At 40.7% G+C, this 25,356-nt stretch overlaps 1 protein-coding gene and 1 long non-coding RNA gene across 8 annotated transcripts in view; both read left to right on the top strand.

The window, feature by feature from the left end:
- Positions 1-9,965: 9,965 nt before the first annotated feature.
- On the top strand, positions 9,966-12,350 carry LOC136792085 (uncharacterized). The gene is made up of 2 exons (XR_010835247.1): positions 9,966-10,497; positions 11,658-12,350. It is a non-coding gene; the product is annotated as an uncharacterized lncRNA (long non-coding RNA).
- A 5,988-nt stretch (positions 12,351-18,338) lies between these two features.
- The window catches only part of SANBR (SANT and BTB domain regulator of CSR), a 73,051-nt gene continuing 66,033 nt past the window's right edge, over positions 18,339-25,356 (top strand). For 4 of the 7 annotated variants that reach the window (XR_010835534.1, XM_067007553.1, XM_067007552.1 and 1 more), the window contains exons 1-3: positions 18,339-18,506; positions 20,543-20,671; positions 23,418-23,576. Coding sequence is in view for 4 of the 7 variants with exons in the window: in XM_067007553.1 (XP_066863654.1) it covers positions 23,427-23,576 (150 nt within the window). In the remaining 3 variants the exon portion in view is untranslated. Of the gene's footprint in view, positions 18,507-20,542; positions 20,672-23,417; positions 23,577-25,356 lie in introns of those variants that run through there. The other 3 variants (XR_010835535.1, XM_059079256.2, XR_010835536.1) reach the window with 2 other exon arrangements.

Raw genomic sequence — 25,356 nt, 5'->3', positions numbered from 1 at the left:
TACCTGTCATTTTTTTTTTTTTGTCATTTTGGGGGAGATTTTGAGGGGAAAGGAGAACAAGGTGAGTAATCTCTTGTATTTAACTAGAAAACAAAGTGGTTTTCTGCAACCATGTGTTATATACCTTCGAGAGAGTTATCCATAGTGCTGCCCATTCATTCCTCCATACCTCCCCCTGTTCTGTGTTGAACTCAATTCAACAGGTTTTTCCCACCACCACCCCCATCAAAACAACTCTTGTTGAGGTCACTAGTGACCATTTCACTGCTTTCCAGTGACCAATTCTCAGTCTTTGTTTTACTTGACTTAAGGTGGCACGGTTGATTACTTCCTCCTGCTTGAAAATCTTTTTTCCCTTGGCTTCCAGGACACCATACTCTCCTGGTTTCCCTGCAATATCACTGAACCCTTCTTTTCAGTCTTCATTGCTGGTTTCTCCTCATATTCCCTACCTCTAAATGTTGGAGGACCGAGAGACGGCTTAAAGATGGCGGAAGAGTAAGACGCGGAGATCTCCTTCCTCCTCACAGAGACATCAGAAATACATCTACACGTGGAACTTCTCCTATAGAACACCCACCGAACGCTGGCAGAAGACCTCAGACCTCCAAAAAGGCAAGAAACTCCCCACATATCTGGGTAGGGCAAAAGAAAAAAGAATAAACAGGGACAAAAGAATAGGGACGGGACCTACGCCAGCGGGAGGGAGCCGTGAAGGAGGAAAGACTCCCACACACTAGAGGCCCCTTCGCGGGCGGAGACTGCGGGCGCCGGAGGGGGAAGCTCCGGAGCCGCGGAGGACAGCTCAGCCACAGGGGTGCGGAGGGCAAAGCGGAGAGATTCCCGCAGAGGATCGGTGCCGACCGGCACTCACCAGCCCGAGAGGCTTGTCTGCTCGCCCGCCGGGGCGGGCGGGGCCGGGAGCTGAGGCTCGGGCTTCGGTCGGATCCCAGGGAAAGGTCTGGAGTTGGCAGAGTGAAGACAGCTTGAAGGGGGCTAGTGCTCCACGGCTGGCCGGGAGGGAGTTCGGGAGAAAGTCTGGAGCTGCCGAAGAGGCAAGAGACCTTTTCCTCCCTCTTTGCTGCCTGGGCGCGAGGAGAGGGGATTAAGTGCGCCGCTTGAAGGAGCCCCAGGGGCGGGCGCGGAGCTGCCGAAGAGACAAGAGACTTTTCCTTGCCTCTTTGCTTCCTCGGGTGTGAGGTGAGGGGATTAAGAGCACCGTGTAGAGGAACTCCAGAAACGGGCGCGAGCCGCGTCTGTCGGCACGGACAGTAGAGACGGGTGTCGGACGCTAAGGTTGCTGCTGCCACCACCAAGAGGCCTGTGTGCGAGCGCAGGTCACTCTCCACACCGGCCCTCCCGGGAGCCTGTGCGGCCCGCCACTGCCGGGGTCCCGGGATCCAGGGACAGCTTCCCCGGGAGAACGCACGGCGCGCCTTGGGCCTGTGCAGCTTCACGCCGGCCTCTGCCGCCGCGGACTCACCCCGCCTCCGTGCCACTCCCTCCCCCCAGCCTGAGTGAGCTGGAGCCCCCGAATCAACTGCTCCTTTAACATCGTCCTGTCTGAGCAAAGGGCAGTCGCACTCGGACAACCTACACGCAGAGGCGGGACCAAGTCCAAAGCTGAACCCCAGGAGCTGTGGGAACAGAGAGGAGAGGGGGAGGTCTCTCCCAGCAGCCTCAGAAGCGGCGGACTAAAGCTCCACAATCAACTTTAAGTGCCCTGCAGCTGTTGAAAACCTGAATAGACAACGAATCATCCCAAGTTGAGGAGGTGGACTTTGGGAGCAAGATATATTATTATTTTCCCTTTTTTTTTTCTTTTTGTGAGTGTGTATGTGTGTGCTGCTGTGTGAGATTTTGTCTGTATAGCTTTGCTTTCACCATTTGTCCTAGGGTTAGACTGACCCATTTTTCTTTTTTTTTTTTAAAGGAAATTTTTCTTCTTAATAATTATTTTTTATTTTAATAACTATACTTTATACTACTCTGTCTTCTCCCTTTCTTTCTTCCTTTCTTCCTTTCTTCCTTCCTTTCTTCCCTCCTTCCTCCCTTCCTTCCCCCCTTCTTTCCTCCCTTCCTCTCTTCCTTCCTCCCTTTCTTCCTCTGCACCTTCCTTCCTTCCTTTCTTGCTTCCTTCCTTCATTTCTTCCTTCCTTTCTTCCTTCCTTCCCTCCCTCCCTCCTTCCTTCCTTTTCTTTCCTTTCTATTTATTCTACCTTTTATTTTGAGCCGTGTGGATTAAAGGTTCTTGGCGCCCCAGCCAGGCACCAGGGCGGTGTCCCTGAGGTGGGAGAACCAACCTCAAGACACTAGTCCACAAGAGACCTCCCAGCTCCACGTAATATCAGACGGCGAAAATCTCCCAGAGATCTCCATCTCAACACCAAGACCCAGCTTCAATCAAGGACCAGCAAAGAACAGTGCTGGACACCCTATCCCCAACAAAGAGCAAGACAGGTCTACAGCCCCATCCATTAGCAGAGAGGCTGCCTAAAATCATAATAAGGTAACCAACATTCCCAAACACACCACCAGACGAGGACCTGCCCATCAGAAAGACAAGATCCAGCCTCATCCACCAGAACAGAGGCACTAGTCCCCCCAACCAGGGAATCTACTCAACCCACTGAACCAACCTTAGCCACTGGGGACAGCCACCAAAAACAACAGGAACTACGAACCTGCAGCGTGCAAAAAGGAGACCCCAAACACAGTAAGATAAGCGAAATGAGAAGACAGAAAAACACACAACAGATGAAGGAGCAAGATAAAAACACACCAGACCTAACAGATGAAGAGGTAATAGCCAATCTACCTGAAAGAGAATTTAGAATAATGATGGTGAAGATGATGCAAAATCTTGTAAATAGAATAGACAATTTGCAAGAAACAGTTAACAGGGACCTAGAAGAAATAAAGAGGAAGCAAGAAACGATGAGCAACACAATAAATGAAATTAAAAATACTCTAGATGGGATCAATAGCAGAATAACTGAGGCAGAAGGACGGATAAGTGACCTGGAAGATAAAAGAGTGGAAATAACTACTGCAGAGCAGAAGAAAGAAAAAAGAATGAAAAGAACTGAGGACAGTCTCAGAGACCTCTGGGACAACATTAAACGCACCAACATTCGAATTATAGGGGTCCCAGAAGAAGAAGAGAAAAAGAAAGGGACTGAGAAAATATTTGAAGAGATTATAGTTGAAAACTTCCCTAATATAGGAAAGGAAATAATCAATCAAGTCCAGGAAGCACAGAGAGTTCCATACAGGATAAACCCAAAGAGAAACACGCCAAGACACATAATAATCAAACTGTCAAAAATTAAGTACAAAGAAAACATATTAAAAGCAGCAAGGGAAAAACAACAAATAACACACAAGGGAATCCCCATAAGATTAACATCTGATCTTTCAGCAGAAACTCTACAAGCCAGAAGGGAGTGGCAGGACATATTTAAAGTGATGAAGGAAAAAAACCTACAACCAAGATTACTCTACCCAGCAAGGATCTCATTCAGATTTGATGGAGAAATTAAAACCTTTACAGACAAGCAAAAGCTGAGAGAGTTCAGCACCACCAAACCAGCTCTACAACAAATCCTAAAGGAACTTCTCTAGGCAAGAAACACAAGAGAAGGAAAAGACCTACAAGAACAACCCGAAACAATTAAGTAAATGGCAATAGGAACATACATATCGATAATTACCTTAAATGTAAATGGATTAAATGCTCCCACCAAAAGACACAGACTGGCTGAATGGATACAAAAACAAGACCCATATATATGCTGTCTACAAGAGACCCACTTCAGACCTAGGGACACATACAGACTGAAAGTAAGGGGATGGAAAAAGATATTCCATGCAAATGGAAATCAGAAGAAAGCTGGAGTAGCAATTCTCATATCAGACAAAATAGACTTTAAAATAAAGACTATTACAAGAGACAAAGAAGGACACTACATAATGATCAAGGGATCGATCCATGAAGAAGATATAACAATTGTAAATATTTATGCACCCAACATAGGAGCACCTCAATACATAAGGCAAATACTAACAGCCGTAAAAGGGGAAATCGACAGTAACACAATTATAATGGGGGACTTCAACACCCCACTTTCACCAATGGACAGATCATCCAAAATGAAAATAAATAAGGAAACACAAGCTTTAAATGATACATTACACAAGATGGACTTAATTGATATTTATAGGACATTCCATCCAAAAACAACAGAATACACATTTTTCTCAAGTGCTCATGGAACATTCTCCAGGATTGATCATATATTGGGTCACAAATCTAGCCTTGGCAAATTTAAGAAAATTGAAATCGTATCAAGTATCTTTTCCGACCACAACGCTATGAGACTAGATATCAATTATAGGAAAAGATCTGTAAAAAATACAAACACATGGAGGCTAAACAATACACTACTTAATAACGAAGTGATCACTGAAGAAATCAAAGAGGAAATCAAAAAATACTTAGAAACAAATGACAATGGAGACACAACGACCCAAAACCTATGGGATACAGCAAAAGCAGTTCTAAGAGGCAAGTTTATAGCAATACAATCATACCTTAAGAAACAGGAAACATCTCGAATAAACAACCTAACTTTGCACTTAAAGCAATTAGAGAAAGAAGAACAAAAAAACCCGAAATTTAGCAGAAGGAAAGAAATCATAAAGATCAGATCAGAAATAAATGAAAAAGAAGTGAAGGAAACAATAGCAAAGATCAATAAAACTAAAAGCTGGTTCTTTGAGAAGATAAATAAAATTGATAAACCATTAGCCAGACTCATCAAGAATAAAAGGGAGAAGACTCAAATCAATAGAATTAGAAATGAAAAAGGAGATGTAACAACTGACACTGCAGAAATACAAAAGATTATTAGAGAATACTACAAGCAACTGTATGCCAATAAAATGGACAACCTGGAAGAAATGGACAAATTCTTAGAAATGCACAACCTGCCGAGACTGAACCAGGAAGAAATAGAAAATTTGAACAGACCAATCACAAGCACTGAAATTGAAACTGTGATTAAAAATCTTCCAGCAAACAAAAGCCCAGGACCAGATGGCTTCACAGGCGAATTCTATCAAACATTTAGAGAAGAGCTAACATCTATCCTTCTCAAACTCTTCCAACAGATAGCAGAGGGAGGAACACTCCCAAACTCATTCTGTGAGGCCAACATCACCCTGATACCAAAACCAGACAAAGACGTCACAAAGAAAGAAAACTACAGGCCAATATCACTGATGAACATCGATGCAAAAATCCTCAACAAAATATTAGCAAACAGAATCCAACAGCACATTAAAAGGATCATACACCATGATCAAGTGGGGTTTATCCCAGGAATGCAAGGATTCTTCAATATACGCAAATCAATCAACGTGATACACCATATCAACAAACTGAAGGAGAAAAACCATATGATCATCTCAATAGATGCAGAGAAAGCTTTTGACAAAATTCAACACTCATTTATGATAAAAAGCTTGCAGAAAGTAGGCATACAAGGAACTTTCCTCAACATAATACAGGCCATATATGACAAACCCACAGCTAGCATCGTTCTCAATGGTGAAAAACTGCAACCATTTCCACTAAGATCAGGAACAAGACAAGGTTGCCCACTCTCACCACTCTTATTCAACATAGTTTTGGAAGTTCTAGCCACAGCAATCAGAGAAGAAAAAGAAATAAAAGGAATCCAAATAGGAAAAGAAGAAGTAAAGCTGTCACTGTTTGCAGATGACATGATACTATACATAGAGAATCCTAAGGATGCTACCAGAAAACTACTAGAGCTAATCAATGAATTTGGTAAAGTTGCAGGATACAAAATTAATGCACAGAAATCTCTGGCACTCTTATACACTAATGATGAAAAATCTGAGAGTGAAATTAAGAAAACACTCCCATTTACCATTGCAACAAAAAGAATAAAGTATCTAGGAATAAACCTACCTAAGGAGACAAAAGACTGGTATGCAGAAAACTATAAGACACTTATGAAAGAAATTAAAGATGATACAAATAGGTGGAGAAATATACCATGTTCTTGGATTGGAAGAATCAACATTGTGAAAATGACTATACTACCCAAAGCAATCTACCGATTCAATGCAATCCCTATCAAATTACCACTGGCATTTTTTACAGAACTAGAACAAAAAATTTCACAATTTGTATGGAAACACAAAAGACCCCGAATAGCCAAAGCAATCTTGAGAACGAGAAATGGAGCTGGAGGAATTAGGCTCCCTGACTTCAGACTCTACTACAAGGCTACAGTAATCAAGACAATATGGTACTGGCACAAAAACAGAAATATAGATCAATGGAACAGGATAGAGAGCCCAGAGATAAACCCACACATATATGGTCACCTTATCTTTGATAAAGGAGGGAAGGATATACAGTGGAGAAAAGACAGCCTCTTCAATAAGTGGTGCTGGGAAAACTGGACAGCTACCTGTAAAAGTATGAAATTAGAACAATCCCTAACACCACACACAAAAATAAACTCAAAATGGGTTAAAGACCTAAATGTAAGGCCAGACACTATCAAACTCTTAGAGGAAAACATAGGCAGAACACTATACGACATAAATCACAGCAAGATCCTTTTTGACCCATCTCCTAGAGAAATGGAAATAAAAACACAAATAAACAAATGGGACCTAATGAAACTTAAAAGCTTTTGCACAGCAAAGGATACCATAAACAAGACCAAAAGACAACCCTCAGAATGGGAGAAAATATTTGCAAATGAAGCAACTGACAAAGGATTAATTTCCAAAATTTATAAGCAACTCATGCAGCTCAATAACAAAAAAACAAACAACCCAATCCAAAAATGGGCAGAAGAACTAAATAGACATTTCTCCAAAGAAGATATACAGATTGCTAACAAACACATGAAAGAATGCTCAACCTCATTAATCATTAGAGAAATGCAAATCAAAACTACAATGAGATATCATCTCACACCGGTCAGATTGGCCATCATCAAAAACTCTAGAAACAATAAATGCTGGAGAGGGTGTGGAGAAAAGGGAACCCTCTTGCACTGCTGGTGGGAATGTAAATTGATACAGCCGCTATGGAGAACAGTATGGAGGTTCCTTAAAAAACTACAAATAGAACTACCATACGACCCAGCAATCCCACTACTGGGCATATACCCTGAGAAAACCATAATTCAGAAAGACTCATGTACCAAATTGTTCATTGCAGCTCTATTTACAATAGCCAGGACATGGAAGCAACCTAAGTGTCCATCAACAGATGAATGGATAAAGAAGATGTGGCACATATATACAATGGAATATTACTCAGCCATAAAAAGAAATGAAACTGAGTTATTTATAATGAGGTGGATGGACCTGGAGTCTGTCATACAGAGTGAAGTAAGTCAGAAGGAGAAAAACAAATACCGTATGCTAACACATATATATGGACTCTAAGGGAAAAAAAATGTCATGAAGAGATTAGTGGTAGGACGGGAATAAAACACAGACTTACTCGAGCATGGAGTTGAGGATATGGGGAGGGGGAAGGGTGGGCTGAGACGAAGTGAGAGAGTGGCAGGGACATATACACACTATCAAATGTAAATTAGATAGCTAGTGGGAAGCTGCTGCATAGCACAGGGAGATCACCTCTGTGCTTTGTGACCACCTAGAGGGGTGGGCTAGGGAGGGTGGGAGAGAGGGTGATGCAAGAGGGAAGAGATGGGAACATATGTATATGTATAACTGATTCAGTTTGTTGTAAAGGAAAAACTAACACACTATTGTAAAACAATTATACTCCAATAAAGATGTTAAAATAAATAAATAAATAAATAAATAAATAAATAAATAAATAAATAAATGTTGGAGGACCTCAGAGTTTAGACCTTGGACCACTACTGTATACTCACTTCCCTGATGATCTCACCCAGTCTGGTGACTTACAATACCATATGTTTTGATTATAAAATTTTTGTCTTCAGGCCTCATCTTTTATTTGAATTCCAAAATCATATCCACCTGCCACTTCACTATCTCCACTTGGTATCTACTAGGCATCTTAGGTTTAGTATGCTTAAAAATCCTGATGTTTCCTTCAAAACCTGTTTCTCCTTCATTCTCTTCCATGTGTCACTAAATGGCAACTCCATCTTTCCTTTTGTTTAGGCCAAAAATTTTGGAATCCTTTCTCTTTTTCATTCATACCCCACATGTATCAAGGAATCCTGTTCATAGTAACTTTAGAATATATTCAGCATTTAGCCACTTAGCATCTCTACTGCCCCCTCTCTGGTCTAAGCCACATCATTGCTTGTCTAGATTATTGTAATAGCCTTATGACTTGTGGCTCTGCTTCTGCCTTTACCTCACCAGACCTATAGTCTGTTGTCAAGACAGGAACAGAGTGATCCTTTTTTAAAAAATCTAAGTCATAATACAACACTCCTGCTAAAAACTCCAATGGCTTCACATTTGACTCAGTAAAAACTCAGAGTCCTTATAGTGGTCTACACGGTGTTAAGCTATCTGACCCTTTCTAATCTTTGCCTTCTACTTTCCTCCCAGGAGTCACATTGCCTCCCTTGTAGTTATTTGAATATTCTAGGCATGCTTCCATAGGAGCTTTGCACATAGTTTTTCTTGTGTCTGAAGCCCTTTTCTCCCAGATATCCTCACGGCCCTCTTCTGCATCTTTCTGGTCATTGCCCAAGAGTCATCTTCTCAGTGAGCCCATCCATGTCACTCTATTTTAAACTGCAACCCTTTCCTTCTCCCTCTGCGTTCCTTTATCCTTCTGCCTTTTTCTTTGCAGCATATATTGCTTTGTGTCCTCCTGCATCCCCATACTTGAAAGTACCTGGCACATTTAGGCATTCATTTATATTGAAAGAATGAGTGGATAAATCATAGTAGTTACCTGTTCCTAATACTCTCATGAATGTAAAAACGTTTCATTATAAAGAGCATATGTGACTGTTATGAAATTAACAGTAGTGTTAATAGTAAATGTCAAAATCAGTGCAAGGTAAGTTAATGGCTTAAATTCATAACTACTAGCTACAGTATGCAATATTTCTCTAGATATGTATAATTCCTCAATGTTTTGCTGCTTCTACCAGGGGTTAGGAACTGAGCTGCACAGCAGGAGGTGAGCAGCAGCAAGCAAGCAAGCGAAGCTTCATCTGTACTTAACAGCCGCTCTCCATCGCTCACATTACCACCTGAGCTCCGCCTCCTGTCAGATCAGCAATGGCATTAGATCCTCGTAGGAGCGCAAACCCTACTGCGAACTGTGCATATGAGGGATCTAGGTTGCACGCTCCTTATCTGAGGTGGAGCTGAGGCAGTGATGCTAGTGCTGGGGAGCGGCTGCAAATGCAGATTGTCATTAGCAGAGAGTTTTGACTGCACAGAGACCATAATCAATTGCTTGCAGACTCATATCAAAACCCTATCAGTTAGTGGCAAGTGACAATTAAGCTACATCTGGTGGCAGGCTTTATAGTGGTAAGTGAGTTGATGTACTTCAGTTGTACAACTGCATCTGGTGTCAGGCTTTAAATCAGAATCTGACACTAGTTTTAGTCTGCACATGGCCTGCCCTTTTTTTTTTTTTTTTTTTTTTTGGCTTCTTTTTTTGGCTGCGTTGGGTCTTTGTTGCTGCACACACGGGCTTTCTCTGCTTGCCGCGAGCAGGGGTTACTCGTCATTGCAGTGCACGGGCTTTTTTTTTTTTAAAACATCTTTATTAAAGTATAATTGTTTTACATTGTGCACGGGCTTCTCATTGCGGTGGCTTGTTGTGGAGTATGGGCTCTAGGCAGGTGGGCCTCAGTAGTTGCAGCATGCAGGCTCAGTAGTTGTGGCACCTGGGCTTAGTTGCTCCGTGGAGCCACTGGAATCTTCCCAGACCAGAGATTGAACCTGTTTCCCCTGCATTGGCAGGCAGGTTCTTAACCACTGCGCCACCAGGGAAGAACCCTGCCTATTATTTTATTTACCACTTCCATCCACACCTCTTTCCCACACTGCGCACTTGTCTCAGTCACAGTTTGGGTAAGCCCACAAGCTAACCCTAGCCGAAATGAGTAAAAAACAAACGTCGCTGGAGAGCTTCTTTGAAAAGGGAGAAAGACCCAGTAATGAGACAGCAGAAGACTCTTAAGACTGCCAACAAAAAGAAAGCTGCATTTAAAAGAAAATACCAAGAGTCATACTTCAATTACGGGTTCATTGCAACAGGTGATTCACATTCTCCAAGCCCACTTTGTATAATATGTGGCAACTGGCTATCAACGAAGCCATGAAACCTTCAGAACTGCTTCGCCGCATGGAGACCAAGCACCCTGCATTAAAAGACAAGCCTTTGGAGTTTTTCAAAAGAAGAAGTGAACACAACAGAAGCAATTATTGAAGGCCACCACTTCATCAAATGTGTCTGCACTAAGAGTATCATTTTTTTAAATTAATTTTAAAATTTTTGGCTGCGTTGGGTTTTCGTTGTGGTGCACAGGCTTCTCATTGCAGTGGCTTCTTGTTGTGGAGCACGGGCTCTAGGCATGCGGGCTTCAGTAGTTGTGGCACGTGGGCTCAGGAGTTGTGGCACACAGGCTTAGTTGCTCTGCGACATGAGGGATCTTCCTGGACCAGGGATTGAACCCTTGTCCCCTGCATTGGCAGGTGGATTCTTAACCACTGTGCCACCAGGGAAGTCCGGAGAGCTTCATTCTTAGTGGCTAACCGCCTTGCTAAAGCTAAGAAGCCCTTTACCATTGGTGAAGAGTTGATTCTGCCTGCTGCTAAGGACATTTGTTGTGAACTTTTAGGAGAGGCTGCAGTTCAAAAGGTGTCACGTGTTCCTCTTTTGGCTAGCACCATAACTAGACGAATTGATGAAATAGCAGAGGATATTGAGACACAATTGTTAGAGAGGACTAATGAGTCACCGTGGTACACAATCCAGGTTGACAAGTCTACCAATGTTGACAACAAGCCAACAGTGCTTGTTTCTGTGCAATATATTTTTCAGGAGGATGTGCATGAGGATATGTTATGTGCACTTTTGTTGTCAACCAACAACACAGCTGCAGAACTATTCAAGTCTTTGAATGATTACATAACAGGAAAACTGAATTGGTCATTTTGTGTTGGTATATGCACGGATGGAGCGGCTGCCGTAACTAGACAGCTTTCTGGTTTCACTACTCAGGTCAAAGAGGTCGCTTCTGAATGTGAGTCTACGCACTGTGTCATCCATAGAGAAATGCTGGCTAGCCGAAAAATGTCACCTGAACTTAACAACGTTTTGCAGGATGTGATTAAAATTATCAACCACATTAAAGTACATGCCCTTAACTCACGTCTGTTCGTGCAGCTCTGTGAGGAGATGGACCCAGAGCACACATGTCTTCTCTCATACACAGAAGTGAGATGGCTTTCTAAAGGTAGATCACTGGCCAGGGTTTTTGAGTTACAAGAGCCGCTCCAGAGATTTCTTTTAGAAAAAGTCACCACTGACAGCACATTTCAGTGACACAGAATGGGTCACAAAACTTGCTTACTTGTGTGACATATTCAACCTGCTCAATGAACTCAATCTGTCATTTCAGGGGAGAATGACAACTGTATTCAAGTCTGCAGATAATGTGGCTGCATTCAAAGCCAAACTGGAATTATGGGGGTGACTAGTGAACATCGGGATTTTTGACATGTTTCAAACATTAGCAGAGATTTTGAAAGAGACTGTGCCAGGGCCTTCTTTCTCCCAGCTGGTGCATGATCACCTATCTCAACTTTCAAAAGAGTTTGAGCATTACTTCCCAACCACAAAAGACCCCCAAACTGGGAAGGAATGGATCCGCGACCCATTTGTGAATAAGCCAGGTGAATTGGCCTCGTCCATGCTAGAAGAGGATCAACTGCTTGAGATCGCAATTGACAATGGCCTTAAAATTATGTCTGAGACAACTTCAAATTTCCATACGTTCTGGATTAAAGTCAAGGTGGAATAGCCTGAGATTGCCACAAAAGCACTGAAAAGCCTGCTTCCATTTCCAACATCCTGTCTTTGTGAAGCAGGGTTTTCTGCAGTGACAGCAACCAAAACGAGATTACAGAGTAGACTGGACATAAGCAACACACTTCGTGTGTCACTGTCTCCCATCACCCCCAGATGGGACTATCTAGTTGCAGGAAAACAAGCTCAGGGCTCCCAGTGATTCTGCATTATGGTGAGTTGTATAATTATGTAATTATATATTACAGTGTAATAATAATAGAAATAAAGTGCACAATAAATGTAATGTGCTTGAATCATCCCAAAACCATCTCTCTCCCCTACCCCACAAACCCCCGGTCTGTGGACAAATTGTCTTCCATGAAACCGGTCCCTGGTGCCAAAAAGGTTGGTGACTGCTGGCTTATACTATTAATAGACAATAATAAATTAAGATTAAAATCCATAGAAATATCAAACTGCCCTTTATCATTTACATTTTGTGTAGTTTAAATTTGGTTGATTTTCAACTCCAATAATATGTTCATAACCTAGCATACTTAAAGTTTTAGTTTAAAGCCAGCTTTAGTAGGCTTCAGTTAGAAATTAAGCCCCAGAGAAAAGACTGCAAGTCATTTAGATAGCATACTTTTTAGATGACAGAATTGATACTGTAATTGTCCCCAGCAACTTCATTTTATTCATTCTATTCAACATATATTTGATTTCAGGATCTGTGGATCTTTGGATTCATCTCTTAATCAGTTCTGGAAATTTTGCAATTATCTCCTTTCTGTTCTCTGTAGAATTCATATTACACATATGTTTAGCCCTCATTCTACCCCCCATATCTTTGTCTTTCATATTTTTCATCTCTTTGTCTCTGTGCTGCAATCTGGTTAATTTTTCATGTATACAAGCATCTGCATGTTCACTCTTCAGCTATTTCTAATTTACCATTTAACTGATTCACTGAGGTTTCTTTAAATTTCCATAATTACATTTTAAATTTAAATAATTATAATTAATTATATTTCAATAATTGTATCTAGAAGTTTTTTCAAACTGCCTATTTATTATTGATCATTTATTATGCCCTTTAAGTATGCTATGTTAATGTCTACAAGAACTCAAATATCTGCAGTCCTTGGAAGTTAAAATGCTTATTGCTTGTGCTGACTCTTACACATAGTATCTGGCCTCTTCACATTTATGGTGCCCTTTATGAGTTCACTGCTTGTTAATCTGTAAATTCCACAGGCCAAAACTGGGTAAGGCTTGACTGCAGAGGATTCAGTTTTGCCTCTGCTGGTATAATAGAGGCATCATTATTTTGGGACCATTTCAGTCCTTCCTTGAAGGTCTTGAGTAACTGTAGGGGATAGTTAATTTCCCCTCACCCTCACTCTACTTCTGAGCCAAAGCTCAGAATCCTCACAGCTAAGTTGCTATGGGCATCCACCTCTTGGGACACTCATACCCCTCTCTTCTGCCTGCAGTTTCCACCAATTTTGATGGATTTTGCCTCTCCCCCTACTTCATATGAGATCAGTAGTGTGTTAATGTGCGTTTCCCAGCCAGAGTCTTACTTGTTCAGCAGGAGAGTCTCACGTGTAGCCCACCGCAATGCCAGAAGTAGAAGTTCCCTCCAATTTCCAGACTCTCATAAACAGTTATTTCAGATTTTACATTGTGGAACATCCAATATATCTATGTTTTTGTTTCTTTGAGACTTTTTTGTAAAACTGATATTTACCTTCTAAAAACTAATCGTTACATTGAAATTAACTGGGAATCTCAATATCCCCAATGAAACATGAGGAGAAACCAGGAATGAAGAAATGATATTAATACCAGAAAGTAAACAAAGCATAATTTCTATTAGTAAACTTAATAAACCAGCAAGCATGTATATTTTACCTTATTTTTCTCATTTGCCACAGATCTTCACAAGTCCTTAAATTAAGACAGATATTTGGAAACTTTTGCTTTAAGATTTAGGAAGAATCCTAAGTGCCTTCTGGCTCATCAAAGGAAAGTCAGATACATTTATAATAGTGTAGTTTTATGTATTTTTTATAGTCGATGGCAATATTTTTTGAAATTCTTTGAAAACTGTTCATCCATGTATGTTCAACCATATATGATAAGGCAACTAAACTCATAAATTGATTGGAAAAACCCACTTCTTAACCATTGTATTAATGATTAAACATTTAATGCTTTACTCTTTTTCCATTTGTATGTGAAAGAACAAAATTTTTAAAGCCAGCAAAAATTAATTTCTTGATATGAATGGTTAACACATTTTCTAACTGAAACTTGGTAATATTTATTAAGTTCAAAATAATATCTACTTTATTGAGTTGTTGAGAGGTCTAAAGGATACTCTATGTTAAGCAAAGTACATAGCATATACTAAGGGCTCTTGTTAAAGGGCCCTTCTTAATAACCACGTTATCAAGATGCAGTTTTGAATCCTGAGCTGTCTTTAAGGACTAAGGACCTGCTCAGGGGATCAGGTGGAATGGTGTGCTTGGAACAGAGATGTTCTCTAGTAGCATCCTATTAGAAGAGTGGGAAATTTTCTCTACCTGTTACTAGCATAGGTACTGAGGGACAAGGGGAAAAGTTATTGTTCAGGAGTAAGCAGTCAAGATTCTACAATGTTGAGCATAGAACTGCCACACACATAGCACATATGTGTGGGCTATGTATGTATATGTACACATGTACACAGATGGAGGACTTGCAGGCTGAGCATGTGGCATATCAATTTAAGTGGGTATTGTGAACAGGGGCCTCTACTTTTTGGTAGTTGAAAAAAAAAAGCTCTATGCTGGGATATAGTAACCATTGGAGGCATTTTTGGGAAATGAACATGGCCTCCAACACATACCTTTTAAATTTCTTTCAGGTCTTAAGGCAGATGAAGGAAATGTGCTTATAGACACCTATCTTTTACTTTTCCACATTAATTTTGTTTTTGTTGTTGTTTTATACAACCCTTTGCCTTATCATGAAGAAAGTCATGTTTAATTTTAAATCATGTTCTCCAGTAATATTTGATGGCAGCTGGAGTACAACAGATATTTGCATTTATTTTTATTACCTTTATCCATAAACATTTTTCCTTGATTATGTTTTTTGCAGTAATAATGCAGTTCCTTTTTAGTTTCCCATTTCACTGTAGTTAAAAATATTTCAGGGAATTCCCTGGTGCTCCAGTGGTTAGGACTGCATGCCTCCATTGCAGGGGGCATGGGTTCAATCCCTGGTCAGGGAACTGAGATCCCCACGAGCTGGGTGGCATGGCAAAAAAAACAGATAAAAATTTTTTTTTTTAAATTCTAGTGAAGTCAGTAATAGAGGTCTGGGTAGCATATAATCCTAGAAACCAGGCTATTGTGTAGAGACTGCTAATTGGCCACCAATATTCACTCTCCTGTAATTTAAAAGTAGAACTCCCACCTTTTAATTGGCTACACAGCTGCTCAAGTGGAAGATTCTACCTTTTCTAGCCTCCTCCCTTGTGGTTATGTTGTAGCCTCTGGGATAGAAGTGGAAGTGATGAATGTGACTTCTGGATCATATCTTCAAAAGTATTGGGCATGCATTCCTTACCCTGCCTTGCACTCCTTCCATGGGGTGTGGAAGTAAGAATGAGCCATCAGCAGCCATTTCAGAGGCCTGTTTAAGCGACTGTATTTTGGGTCTCTTTATTAAAGCAACTTAGTCTGTACTAAAACTAAGGGAGGGATAGATGATCTTATGGACACAAAAGGTTTAGACTGGGTGAGGACAGGAAGTGTATTGAAGTCTTAAGTGAGATTGCCCATTCCACATAAAAGGCCTCAGGAAGGAACGTCTGCACAATGCCAAAGAAAGATTCTTCCTCAGGCAAAGGTCATTGAACCTAATGAGTTAGCTCTTTGGAGCTAACTCCAAAGAGCTTTGGAGTTAGCTTTTGGACAAGTCACTTAAAACTTTCTCTGTTTGACTTTAAAATGAAGATTGAAAAAGTTATCTCTCAAGGATCCTTTCCAGCTCTGTCATTCGGTAAATGTGTATTATTGGGGAGTGGTGAGGAAAAGCTTCACACATTAAGTACCTAAGTTGATCCCTCAGAGATGGATGGTAGTATGTGGATCAAAAGCAGGAGCAGTTATGGATGGAGTCCAGTAGTAGAGCTCTATTCTCTTCTATCTCTGCTTGCAGACTGGTTAATTCTTAACTGATTTCATTTCTTTTGGTCAAACCTTGCTAAAAGCAAGAGGTGGCAGTCAAAAATACTCACATTCTGACCTTTTTTAAACCACTTACCTCAGAGCCATAGGCTTGATAATCTGCCTTTCAAGTTAATGCAGATGAAAATACATTTGGGAAGAGTCACCAGCCTGCAATTTGCTTCTACCCACCAATCCCATGTGTATCTTAAATCTAGGTAGCACATCACTTTCAGGGACTTTCTCTTTTAGGAAATACACTAAGTTTCTGTAAGCAAGACAAAACATTTTCCTCAGGTAGGCAGGCAAGCAATCTAGGGCCAATTAGGCAGCTTTGCTTCACAAGGTAATTCAGGACCCAGGTTCCTTCTGTTGATTGCTTTGTAATCATTCCTGTATGGGTTGTTCTTGCCCTCATGGTTTAAGCTGGCTCACCACCATCACAACTGAGTTTCAGCTTGTGTGCAAGTGTTACTCGAAAACTGGGTTGCAGCAAGTAAGGAGAACACCAGGGAATCTCCCAAAGCAGTGTCTCTCGAACAGCAAAATTGGGGAAGTTTTAAGCTAAGGGTACATGCATATTCATGAAGGAGCTTGAGCAGAGGAGGATTCAGCATAAAATTGGGGCAAAGGTCAACAGAGTCCAAGTCTTACTTGATTGAAGTCAGGAGGGTCAATATCATCATTCCATCCTTCACCTGGATGGGGGCCTTAGTTCCTGCAGAACTCAAAGGTATAGTTATTATGTATATCCCTTGAGGAGGAACTAGGAATCTGCTTTATCACTGCACTTTCTCTGTTCCTGTGTCCTTTTGTTCCCTTAAGGTCATTAATTACTGAGACATGTTCAAAGGCAAGCATCACAGCCACGCTTAGATCACAAAATGGCTTAGGCCCAAATGGCTTCTCTTATGTTCACAGCAGCACTATTCACAATAGCCAGGACATGGACACAACCTAAATGTATATCGACAGACGAAAGGATAAAGAAGATGTGGTATATATATATATATATATATATATATATATATATATATATATATATATATATATATATATATTCCACAATGGAATACTACTCAATCATCAAAAAGAATGAAAAAATGCCATTTTCAGAAACATGGATGGGGCTAGACATTATCATACTAAGTGAAGTAAGTCAGAAAGAGAAAGACAAAAACCATATTGTACTACTCGTGTGGAATCTAAAATATGATATAAATGAACTTATCCACAAAACAAACAGACTCAGAGACATAGAGAACAGACTTGTGGTTGCCAAGGGGGAAAGAGGGTGGGGTGGATTGGGAGTTTGGGATTAGCAGATGCAAACTATTATATATAGAATGGATAAACAATAAGGTTCCACTGTATAGCACAGGGAATTATATTCAATATCCTGCCATAATGAAAAAGAATATGTGTGTAACTGAATCACTTTGCTGTACAGCAGAAACTAACACAACACTGTAAATAAGCTATACTTCAATAAAATAAATTTTTTTAAAAAAGGAACACTGACATGTAGCATTTACCCTACTAGACTGAACTTTATACATCTGACTAGGTTCCCAACAGTAGTCACCACAATAACACACTTGCTGAACATATTAATGTATGAAAACTCAACATGTAACCCAGAGCTATTTACATTTTTCAAGAGATGCCTCCTGATGAAGACAGTGCTTCACCCTAGATTCTTTTGATGTCGCTCAGATCATGCAATTTTCCCATTCTACCTAAGCAGGTATACCAAAGACTCCAACAATTTCACCCATTTTTTATCTGAGTTCTTCTATCTCCCCTACGTTCCCCTTTCTTCTGGACTCGGAGTTGATATGTAAGTTCTGGCTCGGGGCATCTGGTTGCTAAGAGACAAGACGCTGGTAGGGTGGCACGCTGCACTGCGACTACAGTGAATGCGAGCGGGGGCCGGGGAGGAGGAAGGCAAAGGCTAGGCGCAGCGGCCAGTTGCCGCTGCAGCTCCTCCGCTCCCTCCCTCCCGTCAGGAGCTTGTCGCTCATTGGCTGCGCCGCAGAGGCGCTGGCCTGCGATTGGCTGGCGGCTTCGATCCCCGCGCTCCCCCGCCCCGCGGAGCTGGTACCCCGCCGTCGCCTGCTAGCGGTCGGGGGTGGCTTGTGAGGGCGCCACGGCCGGGGTCGCGGCAGGTTCATGGCGCGGGCGGTACCGGCCTCTGCAGGTGACGGAGGAGCAGCGAGGGCCGCCCCGGCGTAGAGGTGAGCGAGAAGCCGAGGGGGCTCGGGAGCCGGTTGGGGGCGGGAAGTGCGGCGAGAGGCGGTACCACTGGCAGCTAACGGGTTCCCTCAGCGGCCTCCTCCCCTGGCGGCCGGGGTCCAGCTCGCCCAAAGTGCCTCCAAATGCCCCCACGCGCAAACCCGCAGCCTGCCAGCCGTGCCTACTCCAGGTCCCCGAAGCCCGTCCAGCCCGCGAACCAGCTGAGGGAGCCCCAGCGTCTTCCTCCCGGCCTCGCCCCGAGTCCCTGCCCCGCATCTTCCCCTCCTTCGCCTAAGCTGCCCGCCCCGCGCCTTTGTCCGCCCCTCACCCGCTCAGCTCCCGGAGCTTCTACCCCTACGGGGGAGGCGGGGAGACCGCGAAGGTCTGGGCTGCCCCAAGGACGTGCTGCGCAGCGAGCCTCTGGGCCGACGGTTTGCAGGGCTTTGATCTATTCTTCCTGGGTTTCAGCTGTGATTTTATTTTCCCCTTAACGATGAAAGCCAGCTGCTTCCGTTCTCATTCGTGGTCAGAAAGCCTGGGCACAAGGCTTCTACCCTAGTGCGGAATAACTCTGTTATCCTCCACCCTCTGTTATGCCAGAGGCCTTTGACCTGCCCTACTGGCCGCCGTCGCTTCCCATCTTCCTCTGTCTAGGGGAAGAAGTCTCTGTCGACAAGACCCTTTTTCTGTTTGAAAAAAAAACCGAAAATACAGATGCCGGTAGTGGACCTCTGTTTGGTCTTAATTACATTGGTTTTATTAATACATTTAAATAAACTACGATTGTGGGAATGGGGGAGAGGACATGAGGTGTGTTCTTTTCAAGTGTAGAGTATTAAAAAGAATTTTTATTTTTGGTAAATAACACGTTTGCATTAAACTTTAACATCTTTTTCATGTTTTATCATGAATGGGCGTAGATCTAGTAATAGTGTAGTTTGAGCTTCAGACTTTTTCTTATTGGTAGTTTTCATAAGTCTATACTTTTCTAGAATGAGATGCACTGTGACAGCTACTCTGAAAGAGTTTATTAAGGGTTATCCGTCAATGCTATACCTTTCATACTTACATTCTGACTCTAAGGGATGCTTTCTTGAACATTCGTTTAACTGGAATTAATACTGGGTAGTTTTCCCTTGCTTTGATATGATCCAGTTGTGTAAAGAAAATGTTAACAGAAAAAAATTTTTCACATTTAGATGATCTAAATTATTCTTAAACGTATATATTATAAATGAGTAGTATTATATAGGAAATACACATACAAGTTTTAATTATTTTATATGAACAGTATATTTGATTAGCTAACAGGTGCCTGCACATTGTAGGCCACAATAAATATTTTAGAAATTTTAAATGAATCTTTTTAGAAGTGAAGTAAAAAACAGCACCCACGTCCTTTCCCTGAATTCTGTTTCAGACTAATTTTTATTGAGGCCCAAACAAATTGTAATAAAATACCCCATACTCTAACATACTTCTCAAATTGCGTGGTATGAAAAGTGATGATGTGCTAGACACACAAGTAGAAAACAGTGAAGTTCTGTAAAATCTATTTTCAACTGGTCTCAAGGCATTGTTTTACAGTTCTTAAACTATTTTTTGCAAATTTTTATGCCAATAATCGCCAAAATAGGAAAATAATAGTAATAATAAATTATTTATTAAACACCTTTTGTATGCCCGGTAGTGTGTTATATATATCATCGAATCCTTACAATAACCTCAAAGGTAGGTATTATTTTCCTTACGTTATAGCCGAGACCACTGAAATCATAGGTTGTACTGCTGGAAATGGTAAACTAGATAAGAATCTAGATCTGACTTTCTACTCATTTTGTTGAGAGCGTACTTCATTGGAAAGTTGCTGTCTCTCCTTTCATCTGTCACATTTATCTTTTTGAATCCATTTAATCTGAGGATCTTTGGAATGGTAATGTTACCACTACAAACATTATGTAGTACTATGTGCCAGGTAGTACTGTCCATATGTCCTCAAAAGTATGTGGGCTAGCTACTACTTTTCTTTGTTTTACAGATGAGGAAACGGAGGCATAGAGAAACGTAATCAGAACCAGATAATACCTTAAGTGGTAGAACCAGGACAAAATTTTGGGTAGTCTGGCTCCAGGGTCCATACCCAACACGATTCTGGCCCATCAACAAGGTACCTTTCTGTTGTGAGGAAGCTGTGATTTTTAGAGTGCTTAGTGTTTTTCTTTGTTTCTTTTTAATGTTCGTGCAGAAATATGTAGGATAACTTTATGATGTCTACCACCTGATGTCCTACATCAGTATTTTATGTAAGCAATTACATAGGGGCTTCCCTAGTGCCGCAGTGGTTGGGAGTCCGCCTGCCGATGCAGGGGACACGGGTTCATGCCCCGGTCCGGGAAGATCCCACATGCCGCGGAGCGGCTGGGCCCGTGAGCCATGGCCGCTGAGCCTGCGCGTCCGGAGCCTGTGCTCCGCAACCGGAGAGGCCACAACAGTGAGAGGCCTGTGTACCGCAAAACAAACAAACAAAAAACAATTACATAGTACTAATCATAGTTAACGCTTAACTGAGAGCTTCTGCATTCCAACTCCCCATTCCAACATTTAAACATCTCACATAATCCTTAGCAGGATCCTAGGAGATAGATACTGTTATTTTATGTTGCATCACATTTGTAAGGTGCTTTTATTGTCTTCAGGGTGCCTTCACAAAAATAATCCCTTTGATTATTTGTATGATGTCAAGTAGAGGTATTATCAGCACTTAATTTTTATTGCAGAATTTCAAATGACTTGCCTTGACTAACTTGTGTGGAGTTAAAACTCAAACCAGAGCTTCAGACTCCTATGTTCATTGCTTTTTCCACTATACTGGTCTCTCAGTGGATCTTTGCTTTATACTTCTTGTCCTAAAATAGATAATATTTTTCCATAGGAACAGCTTATATTTGGAGATTATATTCCCAACCCAGATTCAACATCAGTTAAGTCATAGATATGACTAGCTGTAAATCTTTGTCATTATTTTCATCTGTAAATTTATGTTCTGACTTCATATATAATGCCTGGCGCATGGTGAGGCCTCAGTAAATGTTAAATTCCTTTTTTTTTAAATTTCAGCTTTATTGAGATATAATCGACATAAATTCTCAAAATTTTCTAAATTTGAAGGGAGTAGCTTTTTCTCTTCGATACCACAGCCTTCTCCCTCCCTTGCCTCACAAACAGCTTTCAAAATTGTTTCATTGAATCATAACTAACTTCAAAATGTTTAGACTCTCTGTCTACCCTAAGGCATCATTCCCAACTGCTGTCTCTCCTATACTCTCCTTCTAGAATATAATGGAAAGAGCATGGATTTGAGAGTCAGTTTTACCTGGATTTGAGTCTTTGATCTGCCTCTTAATAGTTCTGTGGCCTTACAAACTATTTAACTTTTCTGAATGTGTTTCTTCATCTTGTAAAATTGGGGAAAGCATCTATCTTATAGGGTTGTGGTGAGAATTGAAATAACTTATATAAAAGGCTTAGCCCAGCTCCAGACTCCTAGTAAATACTCAGTAAATAAGTTCTTAAAATTCTCTAAGGTTGAAGGAGGTAGCTTCTTTTTCTCTTTGGTACCACGGCCTTACCCTCCTCCACAATACCAACAGCTATTATGCGTCCCTCCTCTGCCCCTTGATGGCTCCCCTCTGCTTTGGCGTCAGCAAGTGATATTAAAATGATGTTTGTCTGTTTGTATCCTCAACTCTCTACTAGTAAACTCCTTGAGGACAGGGACCATGCCATATTTGTTATGGTATCCCCAATGCTTGGCTTATAGTTGGGACTCACTAAATGTTTATTGAGCGACATCCATTTGGAAAGCCTTCTAGAGACTTTTTTCTTGGTCATCCTGTTGCCTGAAGATTTTGGACACACCCTTAGTCACTTGATTCAAGGTCTCCTGGATTGAACCAGAGGATGTGTGATGGTAGGAGAGAGGGTGGGGAGCCAGATGAAGAAGCAGGCAAAGCCTCCACTCTGCAGGTGTGAGTGCATGTGTGTATGTGTGTGGAGATGCCTTGGCTTTTTATATATGAGAGTCAGGTTGTTTGTTTGGGTGTGTGTGTGTAAGGTTAAACCTTATCAGGCCAGTTGTCACATTGCTTCTGAAGATAAGGAATAAGGATTTTCAAAAAAATGTTTCAAACATATAAAAACAATGCTAATTACATTTGTTGATAAACTCTCCCCACCATATATAACTCATAATCACATGTGCAGTAACAATGATTATGCTTATCCTAAAATGTCAGATTAACTTAGTTCTAAGTTTCATTTGATTACGTCAGTCAAAATTAAGTATACTCAGCCTCCATTGTTTATAGCATGGACATTCACTCACAGAGAAATAAAGGAAATATGGCTTAGGACTGTAATAAAATTATCATTCTTTTTAACTAGCTTTTTTTTTTTTCACAGTTTAGTTCTACCATCCATGAACTGCTAATCAAAATATAGATCAGGCATACATAAGGATTTTTTTAAAAGGAAGGTGTATTGTATTCAACTTTTTCTCTCAACGTATTATTATGAAAAATTTTAAACATACGGCAAAATCAAAAGAATTTTATAGTGAACACTTGTATACCCGTCACTTATATTCTACCCTTAACATTTTATCATACTTTTTAATCACATATTTACCCATCTGTCCATCCTTCTATCTATTTATCCACCACTCCATAATATTCAAATGCTGTTATATTTTAAGAGATTTGAGCTATATATTCTGTTTTGATTTTAGGTCAGTTTTATTTTTCCTATATGTAGTAGTAGATAATTCTTAGGAATGAATTATAACTGATTTATAATGTTCTGAAAACATTTGGATTTCAGATGCAAATAAATCTATTTGTCTTCTCTGTCTCTAGTTCCAAAAGATGAGTCGTGGATATTCAGAAAACAACAATTTCCTAAACAATAACAACCAAATGGTGTTGGACATGATCCTTTACCCATTAATTGGAATCCACCAGACCATCAACTGGGAATCAGTGGCAAGGCTTGTGCCTGGATTAACACCCAAAGAGGTAAATAACAGTCTTCCAGATATCTACTGAAAAGAGATCAGAAAAAGTGATCAATTTAAAGGAATAACTGTTATACTAAGAAGAACTATTTGAGTTTTACATATTCATATGCACATATAAATACTGAATATGCATACATATGATGCAATTTGGCTAAATATAATCTATGTAAATTATATGATATATTAACCCACCTGGTATGTTTAAATTCAACCTTATCTTACATTTTTACAACTGAATAGGTAGATAGCATTTTTGTAAATCCAGTTTTATTAAATTGCTAATACTATGCTTCTCAAACTTGAGTAATGTACAGACCTTTTTAAAGGAAAAAAACCTTGAAAACTCCCAATGATGACTTAAGTTATTATTATAGTAGAAATTAAATATGCACTAACAATACTGGGTATAAACACACCTATACGATCATAAACCAAATTTACATTTTATAGACACAAGTGAAAACTCAAACCAACACAATTCAAACTAAAAGCTTACTTAATGTGATAAGTAATAGTGCTTTGCTGAAATTAAATTGCTGATTATAATGCAAATATTTGTGTAGCCTCTTGTGGCACAAAATTTTTTTTGCATTTAGCCTGTACTGCCATGTGCCCTTCAAAGCCATTACTCTTTCTCCACTTTTCTCTCTTTAACCCTCTACTGTGAAGCCGTGTGTTGTGCCAGGACATTACTTGCCTTCCCTTGGCACTAACACATCTCTTCTCTATACCAGGTTTCTTTTCCACATTGTCCTTTATTAAAATTAGCTGTGGGGGCTTCCCTGGTGGCACAGTGGTTGAGAATCTGCCTGCCGATGCAGGGGACACGGGTTCGAGCCCTGGTCCGGGAAGATCCCACGTGCCACGGAGGAACTAAACCTGTGCACCACAGCTACTGAGCCCTCACACCTAGAGCCTGTGCTCCGCAACAAGAGAAGCCACCACAGTGAGAAGCCCGCACACCGCAACAAAGAGTAGCCCCTGCTCACTGCAACTAGAGAAAGCCCGCACGCAGCAATGAAGACCCAAAAGCAGCCATAAATAAATAAATAAATAAATAGAATAAAATAAAATTAGCCGTGGACAATTAAAATATTTCTTGGCACCAACTTAATTTATAATTAATTTACAACAGAAAAGTGAATAGGCAAGGAAATATTCTGTCATCCTAATGACCTGGATGATTTTATTAATGTTATCCTCAGAATTAAAACTCACAATCTAAAAACTCTTCTAGGGAGCTCTTAGGTTTCTGGTAATTCATCTATGAACCCTAGTTGGAGAAATACTGACCTCAGAATTTTTTGCTGTTAAAAGGAACCCTAAAGTGGATGAGTCATCTCAGATTTCTAGAAGTAGAAAGGACATTAGTGATTTTACCCAGTAGGTTTTAAGCATATGCACCACTGCCTGGCCCATAGTATACACTCGATAAATACCTATAGGATCAGTGAATGAACCAAATTCTACCCTCTTCTTTTACAGCTGAGAAAACCAGTACCCACAGGGATTATTTGCCCTTGGTTATGTTATAAGTCTTTGTGAAATGATGAGGGAATTTATCATTAGGTGTATATTATCATTCCCTAATCTATACTTTTTCATCTTTTGGATTTTTACATGTTAGGTTTTAAAACAAGGCAAACCTATGAATTTGACTATTTTTCCAATTTTTTATTGTGAATATTTTCAAACATACAGAAAAGTTAACAGAATAGTATAGCATCCCTATATCCTTTATTTGGAGTCAGCAGTTCTAGGTGTTTGCTTGATCTCTT

Source organism: Kogia breviceps, chromosome 11 (genome assembly GCF_026419965.1).
Source record: "Kogia breviceps isolate mKogBre1 chromosome 11, mKogBre1 haplotype 1, whole genome shotgun sequence".
Taxonomy (NCBI): Eukaryota; Metazoa; Chordata; class Mammalia; order Artiodactyla; family Physeteridae; genus Kogia; species Kogia breviceps.
This window is presented reverse-complemented; position numbering and strand designations above follow the sequence as displayed.